The following is a 20,599-nucleotide window of genomic DNA, read 5'->3' as shown; positions in this document are numbered from 1 at the left end:
ATCTTGTTGAACCCACAGCAAAAAGCAGCTGGAGATACACAGTCCTTTTAGCTTTTTCTGGACATTTCTAGAAGCCTGGGTCATCAATCATAAGTGATATCTCTTTCTCCGTTTTGGCATAGTTTACTATTTTTACACTGGCAAGTAGTTCAAGTAAGTTTCTACAGCAATGATTTATTTTACATAGCAATGTATAACGATGGACAAGTCTAAACTCTGAAGACAGCATCAAAAAAATCCTTAGGTGCTATAATCTTTCTCACCTGTAAAGCAACCCTGTTCCTGGATCCTGCTACACTGGAGAGCAAATATAAACACCTCGACTTCAGGATTTCAGGCAAGGATGCATAAAGCTGGTACCTATTAAAACTGACCATGTTAACATAGGAGTAACATTACAAGACCACAATAAATGCTTTTCAGAAATAAGGGAGAAGGGGGAGGAAATAATCAGAGGCTGCCACACCACCTTAACACAATTCCAGCAGTGCCTAGGGCAAAAGTATCACAATGGGACCAAATTATTTTTATGGTGTACAGTAAGGAAACAGGAGGACAACAGGAACAAAAAGATGTTGTCACATTCATCTGGTACTCATTGACTGTCACTGCTCCTAGATGACAAGTATACATAACAATTAAGAACCCACACTATGAAATAAGAATTGGTAACCACAATCCCTATTTGTAAAAAAAAAATAACAATACCTTTGAGTCTCTGTTCTTGTTCCATATGCAAATGCACACACAAATTATAAATTAAAAAAGCAAGCTGCAAGACAAAACAGGCTGGTTGAGAAAGGAGCAGTCCTTCAGTCTTGTACCAAGGTATAAAGGCTATTAGAATTTGTGCATTCCATAATTTTTCAGGGGGAAATAGAAGATGTAATTCCAGAGATATTCAGGAACTAACAAAAAGGGAACTGTATCATTTGTGGTCCATAAATTACAAATGAAAAATGAGAAAGAATGAGTTTATATAAGCATATACATATATGTATATATATAAATATTTATATTATATAATTTACCACGAGGACATGCAATTATTGGTATAGCACCTATTATACAATATAATACAAAGGAATAGGACTTTCCAAAGGTACAGTTTCTTCAGAAAAAGCAGGTATACCCTACCTATTGCATTCATCTGTAGTGCTTGAAACCTGAATGAAATTGAGGTTCCACACTGTGCTACATTACACATGGGAAATAATATACATAGTCATAACAAGAAAAGAAAGAAAATAAGAATAAAAATAATCAATATCGTCTGACAAAGCAAGTGAAATTCAGTGCAGCTCGAGGGCAGCTTTAATGCAGCATTAGAATGTGTTAGCTCAGAGACAAAATACTCCCTTTTTAATCCAAAGGTATTTATTTGGCAGAGGTTAAATAAAAAAGCACAGATGCTGGCTGGAGAGGCATATGACTACAGCAAGCAGATCAGTAACTGACAAGTCTCCTTTGCATCCAGCGTCCCCACAACAGGCATAATTAGGGAGAGCTGCCTGCGTCTCTCCAGGCTTGTGTTTTTGTGTGCAACTATTCTGACCCACTGTTCTCTTCTGAATATTGCAAAAGGTGCTGTACCATTATGTTCCCTACAGAGATCCTGTAGAGCAAAAGAGATTATTAAGTAACCCCCAAACAAAGTTGGAGGAATTAGACACCATGGACTTTACTGACAGACAACAAAGCTTGGCTGACAAAAAAAAAAAACCAACAACAACAAAGAAAAACAACAAACGTTTGGGCAAAAGAATGACATGAACATAACACAAAAAACATCTCAAATAGCTTTCTGTGTGTTTTGCTTTGGTGACTAATATTCATCTTTGCTTCATCTTTCACATTTTTATAAAACAAACGACCAAAAAACCCAAATCTTGGTCAGTAATCATCTCTGTACAGTAACATCTGTGGTTGAAGTGGTCCAAAACGAATGGAAAAATGAAAGCCAGTAATAACAAGAAAAGAGTTAAGGGAGAAAAGAGACTTCTGTTTTCTAACTTATTTTCTAACTTGCATTGCAACTTATAGTAAATCTACAACATTCAGTGAAGAGCAGACATCTCCTTCCTCTTGCTGCCCAGACAGAAATACTTTTCTAAATTTTCCTGCATGGGGTTTAAAGAACCCCACTATGACTCCCACAGAAGTGTAGTGATTATTAGCTTATTGAATCCTAATTAGTGCCAAAAAACTTTCAAAGACCATGGGTATAAAAACATCTTAATTTTTTACATGGTACAAGTCTTAAGAAAGGGCAAAGTATATGATACTTCTTTAGGTACAAAATCAGTGCCACGGTCAGTAGGGGACAAGATGAGCACTGAGTGACTCAGAGATGCGTGCAGCTCAAAACAGAAGAGACTTGTAAATTAGAAATGACATCATCTTCTACTTTCTGAAAAATACAAAGACATGCTTGAGCAGCACTTATCTCCCAAATGGTGATACCATTTTGTGAATAACTGTTTCAGGTTTTTCTACATACTTCTTGAGTATGAAAAGCCTTACATAATTTGGCCAAATCTTCTAGCTAGGTGAACAACATAGATGTATTTTTTTACTCTAAATACATTGCACATCTTTGACTACCTAGTCATTTTTATTCTGGCCTCGACTTTTCCCCTCACAGATCTGCTTGCTGCCTGCTCTTAGGCTGTACCTGGCCACTTATTTACACAGGATGCTTTCTCATGAATGGTTTGTGACAGTTACTTTCTTTAAAAAGCATAGATTCACCATATTTGTTTTTTAATATATTTTTTTTAAATACACAGTACACAGACACAACATGCATCAGATTTAGGAGGAGGCTTTATACCTGTCAAGGCCCAGTTCCTATCTGCTAAGCTTAGTGGTTGATTTGTTCTTTCCCGTGGAAGTCTTAGTGTTTGAGGAATGGTGGAAGGAACTGCTAGATCCTTTTGGACCATTCTTGCTTGGTTTGTTGCAGCAGTGCTCTTGTTGGCAGGATCTCCTAGATGATGAGGAGCCTGAATGGCTAGGAGGTGATTTACTCCTCCCAAGATGTGGAGATGAACTCCTCTGATCATGATGGGTTCTTCCAGCCCGGGACGGAGAAGAACTGGCAGTACGGGGTAAAGAAGAGCTCCTAGGGGAGGCACTGGGACTGCGTCTGGGGATGACAGGGCTTTTGGGTGGTGTTTTTGGACTATGTGGAGATCCTGGACTCTTACACTGGGTAGAACTCCTTGGTCTTTGAGATCCATTCTGTAGGATTTGAGCCAGGCGAGAGATAAGATCTGAGTCTGAGCTGCTACTCCCTAGGACTCTGTATCTGCGTAACCTTAAGAAGAAATGAAGAAAGATTATTTCTGTTCCCATCTACTCACTAAAGTTCATACAGAAACACAGCGTTCATCACCTTTGCTATCACCTCTGTTTCAAAGGGGTGCACACCATCAATATCCTTCTACACACAATTTTAAGGGCTGACAAGGTACACTACTACTTCCTTCAAGGGATTTTTCTCCACTGCATCAAAATTATCCTTATCCTGGTAATGCAGGCACTGAAGAAATTAGATTGTGCTTGTCTGTATACAGTTGGTGAATTCTCTCTGCTCTCCTTTAAACAGTTGGTTTTACTTAGCCATGATCTGAGTGTATCTAACTAACTCAGTACAGATGGTGGGGGTCTCCGAACCCGAATACTGAAAACATCTACAACAGTTTAATTTTCAAAGGGGCTGGACATGACAGATCCTATTGATTTCTCTGGGTTTGTCAATAATCAACAGCTCTGGAACCATGATCCCACTTCAAAAAGAGGTGCAAAGATTTAGTTATAGATTGACAGGTTTCAAAATATTGAATACATATCTATTTATGCATAAGGTTTAATGGTGAAGCAGGCTCTTCCTTCTGTAATAAGCCTCTCCTCATTCATCCTCCAACAATGTAAGATTCCTCTGAGCCCAGCATTTTTTTTAAATTAGGTATAAAATGGAGCTTCTACAGGATTCCATACTGCACAGTAACTGCAGTCCAGCTGAAATCCATTTTCAACCTGAAAACCTATTTCTATTTTCTCTGCATTACCTAGCTTCTACCCCAGGTCTAGTGGGTGGTTTTCCAGGTGGTGGCCGTGGAAAGAACTGAGCTGAACTTGAATTGGTGACTTGATCAGTAGTTGCCCAGGATACTGGCCTTGGAATTTTGCTTTTTCTGGTCTGAGGGCTGCTAGGAGATAAAGAGCTATCTTCTGTCTGCTTGCTGAAATGAGAGTCCAGTGTCAGTCTAGAAATTGAGGATAAGACATCATCCTCAGAAAATGGTACTGTAGCAGCAGCCACTTTTTCTTCCAACGACTTATCAGAGGCACTTGAGAGGTCACCAAGCAAAGACTTGAGTTGTTTTTTTTCCATAAGTAGTCTGACCAAGTCTGTCTGATGAGCCTTTTTTAGAAGAAGCTTTTCCTTTGCTGAAACAGGAGAATAGGACTCTGATGTGGAGTCTATCTCTTGTGCTAAAATTGGGATTCGGCTCTGCCTGAATACAAAAGGAGATTTAACTAAGTCCCTCCTAGATCGATGAGAATTCTCGTTTTCTGAAATGCAGTGGAATAACTCTCCATTTCTGGGTGTATTTTTCTCTTTTTTGTCCTCCTGGTGCAAAAAAGTAGTAAGGGCCACTTGGTGGCATTTCAAGTCTTGGATATGGACTTCTTCTTTATTAGAATGAAAACCATTTTCCTGAAGTGGTGCTATTTTGCTTGCCTGCCTATTAACATGAGAGTTGGTAAGTTGTGAGGGAGAAAATTCTGATGTTTTAGGTGCTATCAACTTCAGAACCTCATCTTTATTTGGCCCCAAAGAAGCAGGCCTTGGCTTTGATTCTTCAGCAGCTTCAGTATTTGTTAGAGGTTCTTCCTCTGCAGATTTTGAGTTTCCTGGCAAAGAAGAATTCTGTTCTTTGCTTAACATTTCAATGGCATCCTCAGAAACCACTGGAAGCCTTTCTTCCTCAGCCTCCTCTACAGGAATATTTTCAAGTTCTTTCTCTTCCTGTATCTCACTATATTGTTCAGGTAGGTCCTTTTGGCCACAATCCAGGATGTTGACACATTCTTTGACGAGTCCTTCCCTGTCGAGCACCTCTTGGCTGCTATTAAGTACCAAATCTGGTCTGCTGGCACTAGCTGGACACATGTCATCTGTCACAACCAAACCTGGCAAACTTTCCTTTGGTGAGGAAAGTTCCACAGTGTGTTCCACAGAATGAGCATCTTGTTCTCTTTTCTCTAGCTGGTGGCCATAATGAAAGCTCTCTGAAGCAGACTGTGTGGATGCCACTGAAGGTCTGGGTATTGTTACCTGCATTGGAAAATGAGAGAAGAAAAAGGTGAGAAACTCAGGAATGTTATTTAGCTAACATTCTTTAAATAGCATTTTTGATTCCATGTCTTCAAGATATATTATATAATGATTCACAGTGTTCAAATAATACCTAACTTCATAATTTACAGCTAGATAATTAGGAAAAAAACCCCTATCAACTCTTACCATCCCAAGACAGAAAAGAGTTAACAGGTGAAAACAAACATAATCTCAATGGAAAATGTTTCAGTTATCAAGTAACCCTCCCAGAAATGAGATCTTGATTTATTTTACATTAGCTTGAATATTCCTAGAATAAGTTGTATATAAATGTAAAATCTTTCACAAATACACAACAATATTTTTAGACAAGTACAGAAGACAAAGAACACAGCCATGTCCAGATTCAGAAATAGACTTAAATTTCAATTTAATCAACAAAAAACTTTATGTACCTAATTAAATACATCCACACCCATAATACCTACCTAATTGTCCAGAAAAACTTTTCTGAGTACCCAAATTTTAGCTATTACCTTCCCTATAGAAGCTTATGCCTTGTTTTAAGTAAGCAGCAAGGTTCAGGTATCTTACCTAAGGTCATTAACAGATTCACAAACTAAATATTCACACATCTAAATCCCTTAACGGATCTAATCCAAGAGAAACACTTAAAGCACTTCTAAAAAACTGTAAACAGCATTGAGTCAGAGTCCTTTCGAAAAACAGGTGGCCATGATGAGTACTACCTCTAGTACACTATTTCTTAGAGCACAAGTCCAAGGAATGGGAAGCCTGCATCCCTGTCTGTCTCCACTGAGGGACCTAAGCCCACTACCACCAGGTCCCATCAGGCACGGGCAAAACCAGAATGGAGTTGCTCCTCACATTGCCCATTGAAGTTAGGCCACTGCACAGACAGAAAGGCAAGAGTCAGGAGGTCAGAGGGTGAGAGAGAACACAGTAGAGTCAGAGGAGTTTTACCTCCATGTCCAAGGGAGCAATGTACTTTCATCTGAGGATGAGTCCTAGATTCTGATTTATACATATTGGATTGAGACAAAAATCTGTATGAGAAAATAAAACTTTTATAGAACTGAATCCCCTCAAATTGGGATCACAGAATGGTTTGAATTCGAAAGGACCTTAAGGATCATCTAGTTCCAACCTCTGTGCCATGGGCAAGGATACAAACACTTTTGTTTGGAAGAACTTGGATGTAATAGTAGTTTCTAAAGAAATGGAATAAGCTTGTAGATGATACTCCTAAGGTTCCTTATGGCTTATTTGGGAAAACTATCATTCACACTACACAGGGTTCTAAGTAAAAAAACTGGAGGACACTCTGAATCTCTTGGAATATTTTTTTAAAAAAATAAACAAACTAATAAATAAATACATTTTTTAATCCTGGATCCTTAATTATCCCATAAATAGTCTTCTTGCTCTTTTGTGTGTGAAAGCTTCCAAGACAGAAGTTGTAATTAAAGAGTCCAAGAAGGGCTTATCCTGAGACATGCAAAACACACCAATTTAAATTATCACAGTATCACAGTACATCAGAGGTTGGAAGGGACCTCAAGAGATCATCAGGTCCAACCCCCCTACCAGAGCAGGATCACTTAGGGTAGTCTGCACAGGAATGCATCCAGGTGGGTTTTGAAAGTCTTCAGAGAAGGAGACTCCAAACCCCCCCCGGGCAGTCTGTTCCAGTGCTCTGTCACCCTCACTGTAAAGAAGTTTCTCCTTGTGTTGAGGTGAAATCTTCTATGTTCAAGTTTGAACCCATTGTTCCTTGAAAAGAGCCTGGCCCCCTCCACTTGACACCCACCCCTCAGATATTTATACACGTTGATGAGATCCCCTCTCAGTCTTCTCTTCTCCAGACTAAACAGCCCCAGGGATCTCAGTCGCTCTTCATAACGGATATGCTCAAGTCCCCTAATCATCCTCATGGCTCTCCGTTGGATTCTCTCCAGCAGGTCTCTGACTCTCTTGAACTGGGGAGCCCAAAACTGAACACAGTATTCCAGGTGTGGTCTCACCAGGGTGGAGTAGAGAGGTAGAAGAACTTCCCTAGCCCTGCTGGACACACTTTTCTTGATATATCCCAGGATCCCATTGGCTCTCTTGGCCACAAGAGCACATTGTTGTCCCATGGAGAACTTCCTGTCCACCAGCACTCCAAGGTCTTTCTCTGTGGAGCTGCTTTCCAGCAGGGCAGCCTCTAACCTGTCCTGGTGCCTGTTGTTATTTCTCCCCAGATGTAGGACCCTGCACTTGTCCTTATTAAACTTCATGAGGTTTGCCTGCACCCAGCTCTCCAGCCTGTCCAGGTCATGGATGGCTGCACATCCTGACAGGGGGTCAGCCAACCCCCCCCCCCCCAGTTTTGTATCATCAGCGAACCTGCTGAGTCTTTTAGTCTAATTCAGGAAGACAGAAATCTCAAGGTTATTCAATACATATCTTGTTGCAAAACAAAGAAGACATGGCCTAATATGTAACATTTTTAAAAAACCCATCACATTATAAACATAAATAATCCTCACACTTTCTTTTCTTCTGACACTAATTAAAATCTTATCCCATGATTTTCATGGCTAATGAGGTCAATTTTGTGAAACACTGAACCTGAGAAACAAAGATTACACCGTGACGTGGGTAATTAATCTAAAAATAAAAACACTGGGAATAGACTATAAAATGCTGTCTCTCAGGTCACTATGACAAGCAGATTATAACACTGACTGTTATCATGTGTGAAGGCTGCAACATCACAGCAACTTATTTTCAGGCTAAAATTCATTGAAGAGTTAACAGCTATTAACAGTTATCCTGTCACAAATGAGATGGTGTAGCTTCTGCACATTTTCCCTACTTAACAAAAGCAAACCTGCATATGAAACAGTTCCAGTAGCTATGAGCTGGACTATCTCATTGAAATTTCTACCTCAACGTTGTCAACGCTACTAGCAGCCTCTTGAGGAAAATCTAACTTAAGCCTCATGCTGGCTCAATATAATTTCCATCAGTAGGGTGTAACAATTCTGTAAACCCTGAAATCAGAACCGGTTTTGCTACAGCAAACCTCATGGCAGCAGTAAAAAAAAATGACTCACTGAAGAAAGAACAGTTTTACCCTCTTTTCCTTCCAGGATACATCTATTTGGTAATGTACTATGTCTTGAAACTAACATTCTGAAAAGGATTTGGGAAAACCATATCCATTGTTGACATTTTTAATGGATAGGTACTATGCTTCACAGAGTTTTAACTAGCTGAGTACTAAGGTAATCGTAATGCACATCACAGCTTCAAGTTAAAGCCACTAAGAAATTAAACACAATTTAAAAGAATACTAGCACGAGAGGAGCATCTTTGGGCTTTTATTTGTTTATTTGTGGTCCTAATAAGGATTGTTATATTTGAAAATCACTGTAAGCATTCATCTCTTGCTACTGCAGACTAGTGAAATCTGCCAAAATTAGTTCATAAAAAAATGGCAAAATTTACAACATGTATGTGCACTCCTGGCTCATAAACCTAAAACATCCAAAATAAAATGACAATTACAAGGGATATGCATTTTTTCCCTAAACACCCCTTGAACATGTCAAGAAGTCTTACCTTATTCTTCTATAGGTTCCTGAATTCCAGTGAGATGCTTAAAAATTAAGGTAAATTTTCCAACTCAGATCAGTTTATTATTTCTCGTTTTGTATATGAATGTGAATATGATGGCTTAAATTTCCATCTCTTGTCTGAGAACATTTCACAGTATTTTGTAACTAATAACACGATTATATAACTACAAAATATTTTTAAAATGTTCCAATAAGGTAAAAATTTGAGAAGACCATGACTGAAGAGAAAACATCTATAATAGTGCCAGCTAATTCTGATGGTTAAACTGAGAGGCACATATTATCCTTCCCTAACACAAAAAACAACCATAAAATTGTAAGACTAGCCCACCTGTACGTGTCTCATTGAGCACTTAGAAAAATGAAACTATGCCAGAATGACACAGAAAACTGGAATCCACCTTTATTTAAGGGCTGAATCTCACCATCTAGCAGCAGAAGCATGCTAGATGGCTGCCATAGCTAGAGGAGGTATTCATATCTCATTAAAGAACTATAGTTGAAATACCACAGAGATCAAAATCTGAGGTCATTAATTTTGCATGTTTCTCAAGAAAGAGTTATACCTTTAGCACAACATCTACCTAAACAATCTCTTCATACAGAGCCCTGGACAACAGTTGCTACACTCACATCATCTTTTCCACCGACCTCACACAACATTCTATGCAGTCCTTAAGTGAGCAGAGTTCCGAGAACTCATCTGGCTGAAAAACTCACAGAACGAAAGGAAGAGGTTAGGTTTCAATGAGATTTGCTGTACATTTTGATCATGCTATAGAGGAAAACGATGCTCTTAGTATTCTAGCTCCACCCTTCACATTCAAGTACTAGAATTCATTCTAGTTTTTGTCATCTGTAATGCTGCCAGACTCTTGCTTTATGCTACAAATTGTATAATTAAGGAAAGCTGAAGCAAATTCTTCAATTCTACTCCATAATATCTGTATGGCAAAGAGGAGTTATCTTCATCGAACAAATAAAGGTAGATCTGCATCCCTCTCTGCACTAATGAGCAGACAGAAATTTCATAACCTCCCTAGTCTGATGTCAATCTAGAGGAAAGGTATAGTTCTTGAACTTTCACTATCAGGGAAGAAAATCAGGATTTTCAGGAACAAAGGTGTAATTTTCTATTTTTTAATATGTGTAACTAAATTCAACAAACCAGATCCTTAGCCTCTGCAATTCAATAGTTAGGGATCTTGAATCCATAAAATCACCAGAAATATATTCATAGAAAATATTTATGCATAATACAATAGAATGACATTAAAATTCTTTTTAATATTTAACAGGAGAAAAGCTTCAGGTTATCAACATGCATATTCACCTTTCATGCTGCTGGAACTTCTAGCTTGCTAAGTACCTAACATTGCTGCACTGTAGAAAAGAAAAGGGCTTGCAAAAGTAGTTCAGTTCTTCAGTGAGCCATAAAGTACAAGAGGCCTTCATTGGTAGAATGAACTAAAGAATCACGTGCTTGTAGTGTCCATAGCAATTGAAAAACTGGAAGTCAAATTCTCAGAGTTAGGACTTTCAAAATCACAGCTTCAAAAGGAACACAGCAGTCATCAACTTATCAGGCAGAAAGAAAGAAGAGGCTGAGAATGCTATATGTAGAATCCTCACTCCACTCAGTAGCAGCACCTGGCACAATACCAATTCCTTTCTGCATGGGTAGTACGTACATCGCTTTGCAGCCCCTATTAATATTGCAGATATATTCACTTGTGGGGTACTAAAGAAGCCAGAGAAGACCATCTGTGCCAACCTACTTTCTTTGAGTATTGTGAGCAGTTTGCAAAACATTTTGATTGGAAAATTTAAATCGCCAATTAGGTAATTTTGCAGCCTTGGATACAAACTTATCCTGAACAGTATTGAAGCTTAACTTACAGTAAGTTAATTTCTCCTAAGTACTCTTCCTTAATCAATATGTCAATCACCATTTGGTATTTTGATATCCCATCAAGTTCACAATAAGTATCTGGGTACTATTGTTTTGTTTTGGTTTTTAGTATATTCAGATAAAAAGCAGCCAAGAGTTGCAAGTAAAAAACAATGGGTTTTGAGTTAACAGACAAAATGCTCACCTAAGTACATTAGCTACTTACTTCATCTTGTTATCACTCACCACCAATCCTATGCAAGTTTGAAAGAAGCTAATACTGATGGATTACTTTTAATATCAATATTCCTGTGCATGCTTCACTGAAAAAAGAAATAAGTCTTTCACACTGAAATATTTATACTGAGAAATGCACTGGAAATAGAGGGCAACACAAAATATAATCCAAATCAAATATTAATGGTAAAATGATGATGATATGTTACGGTCTTATGCATTAATGCTGTCATACTGCTTTACCAGTCAATGCAAGCTCATGCTGCTCAGCAAGCCTCAGTATTGTTGTGACTATTACACAAATTATGGTTAACTTCAATTATGGGTCTAAGCCTTCATATTTTTCATATCGAAATGAAACTGGGAATAAAAAAAAGATGAAAAGTTCCCTATCTCTAGTGACATTTTCCATTAGCTATGACCCCTGATAATTGCCATCTTTGCTTCTGTTCCACTGCATGCAGTGGAAAAGTTCATTATTTGTTCATTCCCAAGGTACCAATTTTACTATCTCTGGATCCCCTTTTCTCACACTGAAGTAATATAATGTAGTTCAAATTTTAGTATGTGTTCCAAATTCAAAATCCACCAGGCACTGATTGCAGGAGCACTTTTTAAAAAAAGAGATATTTTAATCTTACTTTTAAAAGAACATTTGTCCTCTGGATTTCATAATCCTAACTTTTGCAAGACAAAATCCCTCTGACGAAGTGCATCTATTTCCCAGAACATCCAGAGATGCTTGGTACCACGGATTATAATTTCAATACCAGCTCTTGAAATATTCTTCTCTCTTAATTTTACCTCTACGTGGGATGATATATCCTCCTCAGAGTATTACTGACTATTCCTGAGCAAGATCTGTTTTTATTCCCTAAACATACAGATGTGTATAGCAGTATGACTAGCACATGCCTACTACCGCGCTGTGCAGAGCAACTGAACCCGTTAAACTTTGCAGACGACTGCTAAAACAGCAGTCACTCTTAGGAAGACAAGGCTTATTCACCTGCTGAAGTGGTGCTTTTGAGATGCGCATGACAGGGGGGAACCTGTTGCCACAGGGAATGACAGGAAGCTGCCTACGACCAGCAGAGCGGTGGGAGGAAGAGGAGTGGCTCTCAGCTGATTGACTCCTTTGTAAACCAGCCTCTTTCAGAGGGTCCGAGTGGATGGATAGATAGGCTATAGGGCTCATGGTGCGGAGGATGGGACTTGAAATTCTTGGAGTGGAGAAATGCAGCAAATGAGATGAGTTGAGCTGTGAGAACAACATGGCAGGGAAAAAATAATGTTGTTTTTTAAATTAAATATTTTTTTAAAGAAGATCATATTCACAATTCCTCACAGGCTAAAAGATGATAATTTAAGGAGAACCTTAAGCCTAATCTTTACATTATCCACTGATTTTAAAAAAATCCAATATCAAAATCAAAAGTGAGCTGGTGCCTACCTTCAGTCAGTCAGCAACAACCTAGGGCAAATTTAAGAAAATAACATGGCCTGTTCCAAGGACACGTTGTGTGCAAACTAGTTGACTGTTAACTGGTCCTTGCAAACACTTAGCTCACCCATGCTAGCATATATACCCATTACAGGCTTTGCAAATGTGACTGCATAGCTATGGCTACAGCAGCCTAGACTGACAACTGCAGCTGACAGAATTAGTCAGTGAGATCAATGCTAAACAACTCTGATGAAATTTTCTAAATATGGGATTGAACTAGAAGGATACATTGGCCTGAAAAATCCACAAACAACTGCTTTATTTTCAGCTACATCACTCAAGCATTTAGAAGAGAGTAACAAAAAAACCCAACAAAAATAAGAACAGGAACTGTAAAGTCAAAGCATTCCAAACTAATAATGTCACAAAAGTAAATTCTTTACAAATTGGTTATTGATAATTCTAACAAACCTACAACTTGGACATCTTTGACTCTGCAATCAACTGATTCTTTTTTCAGCACTGAATAAATATCTTCTGGTGACACACCTGAATACCTGTAAAGGAAACTGCTATACAGAGTTTGCAATTCTTTGTTCCAAGAATATTTAGACAAACCATGAAGAGCAGAGGAATTTTCTGAAAGCTTTGTGATGGTGATTTTCTGTTTCCTGCCATGATACTTGCAATTCTAACCTGTACTTCTTGCAAAAAGAGAGCACCTATTAAGCACTTTAATTCCCAAAGAAAAGGTATTTTCAATTATGCCAGTCTTAAAGCTCCAGTTGCCAAAATGCATGATTGTCAATCAAATGAGGTGGGAAAAAAAAAAAAAAAAAAAAAAAGAGTATTTCCAGTGTCTTACAAAAGCAGCAACTGAAGAGAGAAGGTACATGAAAATTAAATTACTTAGAACTTGTAAATAAATGGAAATTTAAGAGTGGGGTATTGATAAAACATAATAGTACCTTCATATACAAAATGGTAATTTCAGCAGTATTTCTAAATAATAAAAATAAACAGAGTCACACAATCAAACCTCTACTATAACCACACATCCATCCATCTTCCACCCATTAGGCTGTCAACCAAGTTTGACCAGAGCAAAATGCTATTTAAACAGAAGATGAAAATGGAATTTGCTGTTCAATTATTTCAACTCCATTTTTTTTTCTGAAATATCTGCTTGACAAATACATGTTGCAAAGTTTTGTGCATGCAGTGTATGGAGCTCACTGCAACTCAATACAAACAGAGTGAATTAATGAGCAGGTCCAACTTTTAAGCTCTTTACCCACCAGCAAGGAAAAGAAAAACTAGGAGCTGTCTGATGCAAAGTGCTGCTCCAGTAGAAATTCACCATTAGTCTAGATCAGTTGAAATTCTTTTGACAGATTAGCTTAATACCAGCAGATATTACAGCAAATCAAGCACTGTCTGTTCTCCTGCAGCCAAAGTCAACGTAAAGCCATTACAAAACCATAAAGTCAGCATATATACCCTAGCATGCTCTGAGCAGTTCAACAAGATGTGATCATGTGCCCATGACTGAGCCAGATGAAATTGGTATTTGCTGATAGCACACCGAATCTGCGTTGCAACTGGAAAACCATGACTAATAATGTGTAAATTAATTCACTTACCTGTAGGTCTCTTTCATAATAGGCAGCATAATTTGCTGTAATTTGCCTAAAACTTACTTGCCCCTAAGCCGAATGACCAACACATTTTTCTGTCGTATTTTGGGTTCAGGTTTCCCCCCTGAATCACTACAACTTTACATTCCTGTTAGAACTCTGATGCTGTGTGAAACAGGTAAGAAATGATATTATCAATTACAGGAAGTCTATGTGCACACATAATTTCAGGAAGAATATTTATCTACAAAAGGGAAGAATGGCAGAACAGCAATTTCTTTTACTCAGGAGAAAATTAAATCATGATGAACCTTTAGATTTTCATACAGAAACAACCTTGCTACTACTTAACTACTTGAATAGTGAACAATAATACCTTGAAAGAAATATAAAGAGGAATAAGCAAAATAAAAATTAAAAAACCCATAAACTAGAAAAACTATTTCATTCATCCATCACTTGCATATTTAACAAAGTGATCAGAATAAGCTCAACGAACATAATTTGCCCTACTTCCTTCTAAGTGACAGTGAAGCAGGTCACTGGAAATCCATACAAGAGATAGAATAATAAGCATGATGACCATGAATGATGGCATGCTCTAGAGTTTCAAGGTGTTTGAAATGAGTAAATTGCTTCAGAAATTATGTTAAGCTATTATGCTATTAAGGTTTCAACATCTGTTTTTAACCCCTTTGAGTGACACATAAGTTATTTGACTTATGGCCTTAAATTTACATTCTTGGATCTAGGTCTTCTCTTAGTAACTGGCGCAAACTGAATCGGCAGCGAAGTATGACACTTGGCCTGTTACTTGTATTATTGGGAAGGCACTACCTAGGTAAAACTACTGAAGGACAAGGACACCTGATTCACTGACAAGGATCACATTGAAAGAACCGTTTCAGATGGGCAAACGCTTTAAAATGAAAGAAAAACACTCCAGCAGACAACTCCATAAGGTCACCAGGACTCTGGAACAGAGAGCACCACTGTATGAAGAGACATACAGATACTGTTTTCCCTTGAAGTGACTAGGACACTCCCCTGTAACAACAGCTAAATCCCAGTACACACTTTGATGAACACTGAAGTATCTTTTATGAAGCAGAAAAGGACAGAAAGGACAGTTCACCCTCCTCAAATATCTTCCTGGACATTGGGTTTCAAGGGCTAATGAAGTAGATGAAGACTACCACAAACTGTCATCACACTTGGAATAGACAACTGCACAGACACACTCTGTTCCTAGTTTCTAAAATCAGCTGAATAATTTCTGTTTTCTTGATTCCTGGTTCAGTTTGCATTTTCTATCCATGTGACTCACCTTCAAAACAGCATGTTCCTTCCTGTGATTCATCTTGCCCTTACAGCACTACTTGCCCCCACAGCATAATAGAAAGCATACTGATTTCCACCACTTTTAAGGTCATGACAAATAGCCCTTAAGTGCGTGAAAATCTAAACTAAAATACAATCTCACCCCATCCTATAATTAATTGACATTGTTTATAGCTATTTCTGCTCCCATGCCCAGAAACTTCTTCCTTTCCAGATATTATCCACTATTTGCACTGTAATACATGATACTTGTATCACTTCTACTTTAACTTTCTTTTTCAAAAGCAGGTTCCTATAAAGTGGGCAGTGCATTTGAATACAAAATGGAACACGTTTTTAATGGCTTTCAAAATAAAAACACCTGATAATTACTATTTGGTACAGGACTAAGAGTTTCTCTGTGTTACCTGTTTTACTAAAACTAGCATTAGAATAAAAAAATTGAACAAGTGAAAACAACTGAGCCCTTCAAATTATTTTTTCACCTTTGCAAGTTTCTAATCCATTAAAAACACTTTCACACAACTGTTTTATATCTCAAAAAACTTCTGTTAACAGAATCATGCAAAATGAATCTTCTATATACTACATAATTCACAAAGTATCATATTGAAACATAGTCTTCTATGAAAGATAGGGCCTTTCATTTTCATAAGAATCTAGCTGTATTTGAAATGTCACCATAGGTAATTACATTTAGTAGTTAATTTTCACCACAAAGGATATGCCACACCCTATAATAAATGAGTGGTTGCTGACAAGCTTCTTTTTCTAATGAGCTGGCTGTAGCTTTCACAAAGAACGGTACTAAGTGAGGGAGAAGTATAGCCAGGTTTATTGAGCTTTAAAAGCAGCTTGAAAGAATTGCCCTTTACATCACAGAAGACACAATCTCTACTGGGAAAGTGTGGGAAATAAAACCAGGAGCTGATGCTTAGTCACTTATCCATTAATCCCACTTCCTCCTTAAGTGAAGCCAAAGAAGTCTTTGTTTACAATCAGTGACAGAGAAGAAAAAGAGTAAATGTTCAAAAAACTGTGCAAATAAAAATCCTTTAGAGAAGATGGAGAAACACAAAGAGGATGCAATAGCAGCAAAGCAACCTTACTGACGAGAAAACTCTAAGCACAAAACAAAAGTTGAAAAATTATCTTGATATTGAGAGGTAGCAACAGTTTATAGAAGTCAACAAGTTGTACAAGAACCATCAACAATTTATCAAGGCCAACAAGCTGTATGAGAACCATTAAAAATTTCAGAAGAAACAGGAAGAAATTAACAGAATTCCAAAAGGAAACTCTACACCAATGACAGTGACTGCTGATAACTTGTCTTTTTTCATTTTGGCCATTTAGGCTTTTCCTAAAACATATAAAACATTGTAGCAGAGTATTTTTACTTATAGAAAATTTATGTTTATGTACTGCAAATACAATAAATATACATTTGTATGTGTACCTGTCACTGATTAGGAACCACTGCACAAGTAGCCTCTTTCTATATATATGTGTGTGTGTGTGTGTATTTATATATACTATTTATTTCTTTTTATATATACTATTTATTTCTTTTTAACTGAGGCCAGTTCTGTGGATCATAGCTGCAGAATTAATAGCCACTTACATAGGAGAATGTAAACCCTCATATAACAGGATGTGGAAGATCATTCCTCAGGAATCATGTCCCACATCTGATGAAACTAGGAATTTCTGCTGGTTGATTGTATTTTAGCCAGAGCCTTTTCCCTTGTTATCTCCTCACCTAGTTGTGAATAAAGAGAGGTTCAATAAAACAGTGACTGTTTCTCTTACCGGAGTGAGTGCTCCTTCCGCTTGAGCTTCCATAGGACTTGTAGGGGTGGCTGCAAGAAGCTGTCCAGCAGCTCCAGACAGAAGCTCCAACTTATCTGTAAGCTGTTCAGAAACAGCAGGATGACACTCCATGGCCAGAACAAACTCTGCCCTTGAGGTTTGGTTCTTGGCATGGACATTGTTTCCTGCCCAACCATCCTGTCTGGGCTGCTCTTCTGGAGTGGACGCCTCTAGAACTTGTAGTACTTCTGGCTCTTCATCTGAGGGACTTCCAGTCATTTTGTGCCCTAACGCCTCATTTGTCCTGAAGTCTTGCAAGTCCTGTTCCTTATCTATTATCACCCATTCCTTAGAATCAACCTCCTGCCTGCAGGAGCTTAAGTTGACAGCTACAAATCCATTGCTAATAACACCATCAACATGTTCCGGAGAACTATCTGACACAGGCTTTGAAGCATCCGGAAGATATTCTTCATCATAGTGCCAAACATGGTCGACGCGGGCAGGAATGGGTGTTTTCTGAGAATGAGGAGGAGCAGCAGCAACAGGAGTCTCTGCCACAGCATTCAGGTCTTTCTTCATCTTCTCCAAGCTTAAGAGAAGTGAATATCTAAATTAGTTATGAATTAATTAAATAATGCAAGCTACATTTGAGGTTTCTCAGTGGAGGAAAACTAGATTTATACAAAAATTTGTTGTCATAGTTTAGAACAATCTACAATGGCTAGAAGATCCTTAACTTGAGACAAATAACTCTGCTGTCAAGTAAAAATGGGCACATGTTCTTAGAAATTTGCACATATTGTAAGTGTAATTACAATGCAATATATTGTATTGCAAACATAATTACCAGAAGGGTGAATAGTGAGTGGATACCAACTCATGATACCACCAGATGTCCAATGTACTTAATTTATGCTACAAAGCAGAGACTAAAGTAGGCCAGAAAAAACAGATGTCTCCAGCAGCAGTTAGTAGATGCCCTCAAGAATGCTATTGTTTTGATTGATTCCTTATTTATGCTTTGTGTAACTTGCTTCATCAAACAGATTCAAATTACTAACCCAAATATGAAATATTTAGAGGGATTTTGCCACTATCAGCACCCCCTTTCTTTCTTCTACAGTTCCCACTAAGCCTCTGCCTCTCAGTCCTATTTGTGTCCTTCTCACTTTATTCTTTCTACACATATGCAAATTGATTGAATCAGTTCTCACATAATCATTTATGGAAAGGACCTTTAAGATGCTTGAGTCCAATTGTTAACCTACCACTGCCAAGTCCACCTCTAAATGATTCTGTGATTCTTTGATTCTGTGAACAAGCGATAGGGCAAGAGGATATGTCTTCAAGTTGCATCAAGGGAGATTTAGATTGGGTATTAGGAAAAATTCCCTTTCCAAAAGTGTTGTCAAGCATCCATCTGTCTCTTCTCTACCTTCAAATTGCGTTTTAAGATCTGTCTACTAACAAAACTTTTTACTGTTGGTGCACCACCCTGGAAATAACTAAACCTGCTGCATGCAGGTAGATAATCTGACTATACTTCATAACTCCACTTCTTGCAAACTGTCCTTCTCAGGTCATGTAATGTAATCCCATGTTACCTCTACTGGGCACCTAATGTCACTGTTTTTATTTGGATGAGTTGTATGGACTGTCAAGAGTATTCCACTGAAGAGAAATGTAACATCAGGACTACACCACTAGGTCTTGAAATAAAAAATTTTCATGCGTGGCTATCTGACTTCAACTGTGTATTAGCACTAATTTTTTTTAAAAGAAGCTGCCAAGTAGTGAAATCCATTCATCTCCAATATTATAAACACAGAAAATTCATTGCTGTAGATTGCATGAACATAATTCAGCAGTTCCATTCCCAGTTTTCACACAGTAGAGGAAAGATGGTAGTATGTTAATTGCATATCCTCAGAAGACTGAAGCACAGGAATAAAATACTGTCTTTACCAGGTCTCCAGAAATTTATCCGTGTCAGGCTTTGACTCCAACGTGAGACGTTTCTCCAGCTCAAAGCTGTGAATTGAACGCAGCTTTCGCACCAGTGGAGCATCTCGGTCTAGCTGTGTGGTCTCGGAGCGAACGCGGATTGGAGAACCAAGACTGGGTGCATTAAGCATTCCATTCACTGGCCCATGGCTGTTCTCTTCCTCTGTGGCAGCCTGTGCAAAAAGTAAAGTAAAAATATAACTCACTAGGAGCAGTAAAACAGAGGAAGACAGGGTATAACATGGTGAATACCATTCAGGGTTTTAGCCTATGATGAGCACATTTGTATTTGGAATGGTCCTTAAGTTCATGTCACAGTTAAGGTAATTTCAATATGTTCTTCAGCATACACCTGCAACAGACAAAATGCTAGTAATATACTAGTTCTGAATGGGTCTGAGAACAGGAGTCTCAAAAAAACAGTAACATCCTTAAATTTACTTTGGTATTTCACATCCATCTCTGAAATTTTCTTTAACAGCAGTCTGATACGCAGCCCTTGGTAGCATCTTCAGTGTACTTTAGAGTCAAGTGCTCTTATTAAAGAGACATTTGCTTCTGAGCTGTCTTTATGATTCCCTGGAGCATATCTGACCCTGTTATACACTAAGCTACTAGATATTTCTGTGACTTAGACCTTTGTTTTAGCCCGCTCACATTCTATCTCGTACAATAGCTGGACAGCATTTAAAGCTGGGAAATCATGATCATCCTTAGTTTCAGCAGGTATAACTACTAGAAATTGTTTTTGTTTAAACCAACACAACCTCCTTTTCCCCCTTTGGTTAAAAAAACTTAATCAAATATGGACATTTGAAAATAAACATCATGCCTTATTCTTTTCCACAATACATTTGTTTTCTAATAAAGAAGTCACAAGGCTCAAAACAAGAGAGCTCTCCTAGCTAAAGAATCAAGAAACAGGGCTACACTTGCCTGAGTATGAAATATTGTGATTGTGACAGGAACCGCTTCTCAGAAACCCCTTTTTAAAATTAAGCAGCATTCCCTTCTAAAGACTAGCTCAAAAACCTCTTTGGATCAGTACAAAGGTATTGTATCTTATTCAGACAAAACCACCAAGTGAATTAAATGGATACTGCGTATTATACTGCCAATCTGTCATTGAAGAATAACATTAAAGTGGCTTTTGTATGTTCAGTATCAAACTTCTACATGTGCAAGATGCTTTGCTTTCATTCAGTGAGCAAGAATCAAAATAATTTTTGA

The 20,599-nt window shown here is 38.0% G+C and overlaps 1 protein-coding gene across 1 annotated transcript in view; it reads right to left on the bottom strand.

The window, feature by feature from the left end:
* Positions 1-2,850: 2,850 nt before the first annotated feature.
* The window catches only part of TTBK2 (tau tubulin kinase 2), a 62,132-nt gene continuing 44,383 nt past the window's right edge, over positions 2,851-20,599 (bottom strand). The window contains exons 11-14 of the mRNA XM_054400331.1: positions 19,331-19,542; positions 17,363-17,954; positions 4,074-5,347; positions 2,851-3,319 (exon numbers count right to left, since the gene is read on the bottom strand). Of these exons, the coding sequence (XP_054256306.1) occupies positions 2,851-3,319; positions 4,074-5,347; positions 17,363-17,954; positions 19,331-19,542 (2,547 nt within the window). The remainder of the gene's footprint in view (positions 3,320-4,073; positions 5,348-17,362; positions 17,955-19,330; positions 19,543-20,599) is intronic.

The sequence above is a fragment of the Indicator indicator genome, chromosome 4 (genome assembly GCF_027791375.1).
Source record: "Indicator indicator isolate 239-I01 chromosome 4, UM_Iind_1.1, whole genome shotgun sequence".
NCBI classification, from domain to species: domain Eukaryota; kingdom Metazoa; phylum Chordata; class Aves; order Piciformes; family Indicatoridae; genus Indicator; species Indicator indicator.
Note: the sequence above shows the minus strand (reverse complement) of the source record. Positions and strands in the feature narration are given on the sequence as shown.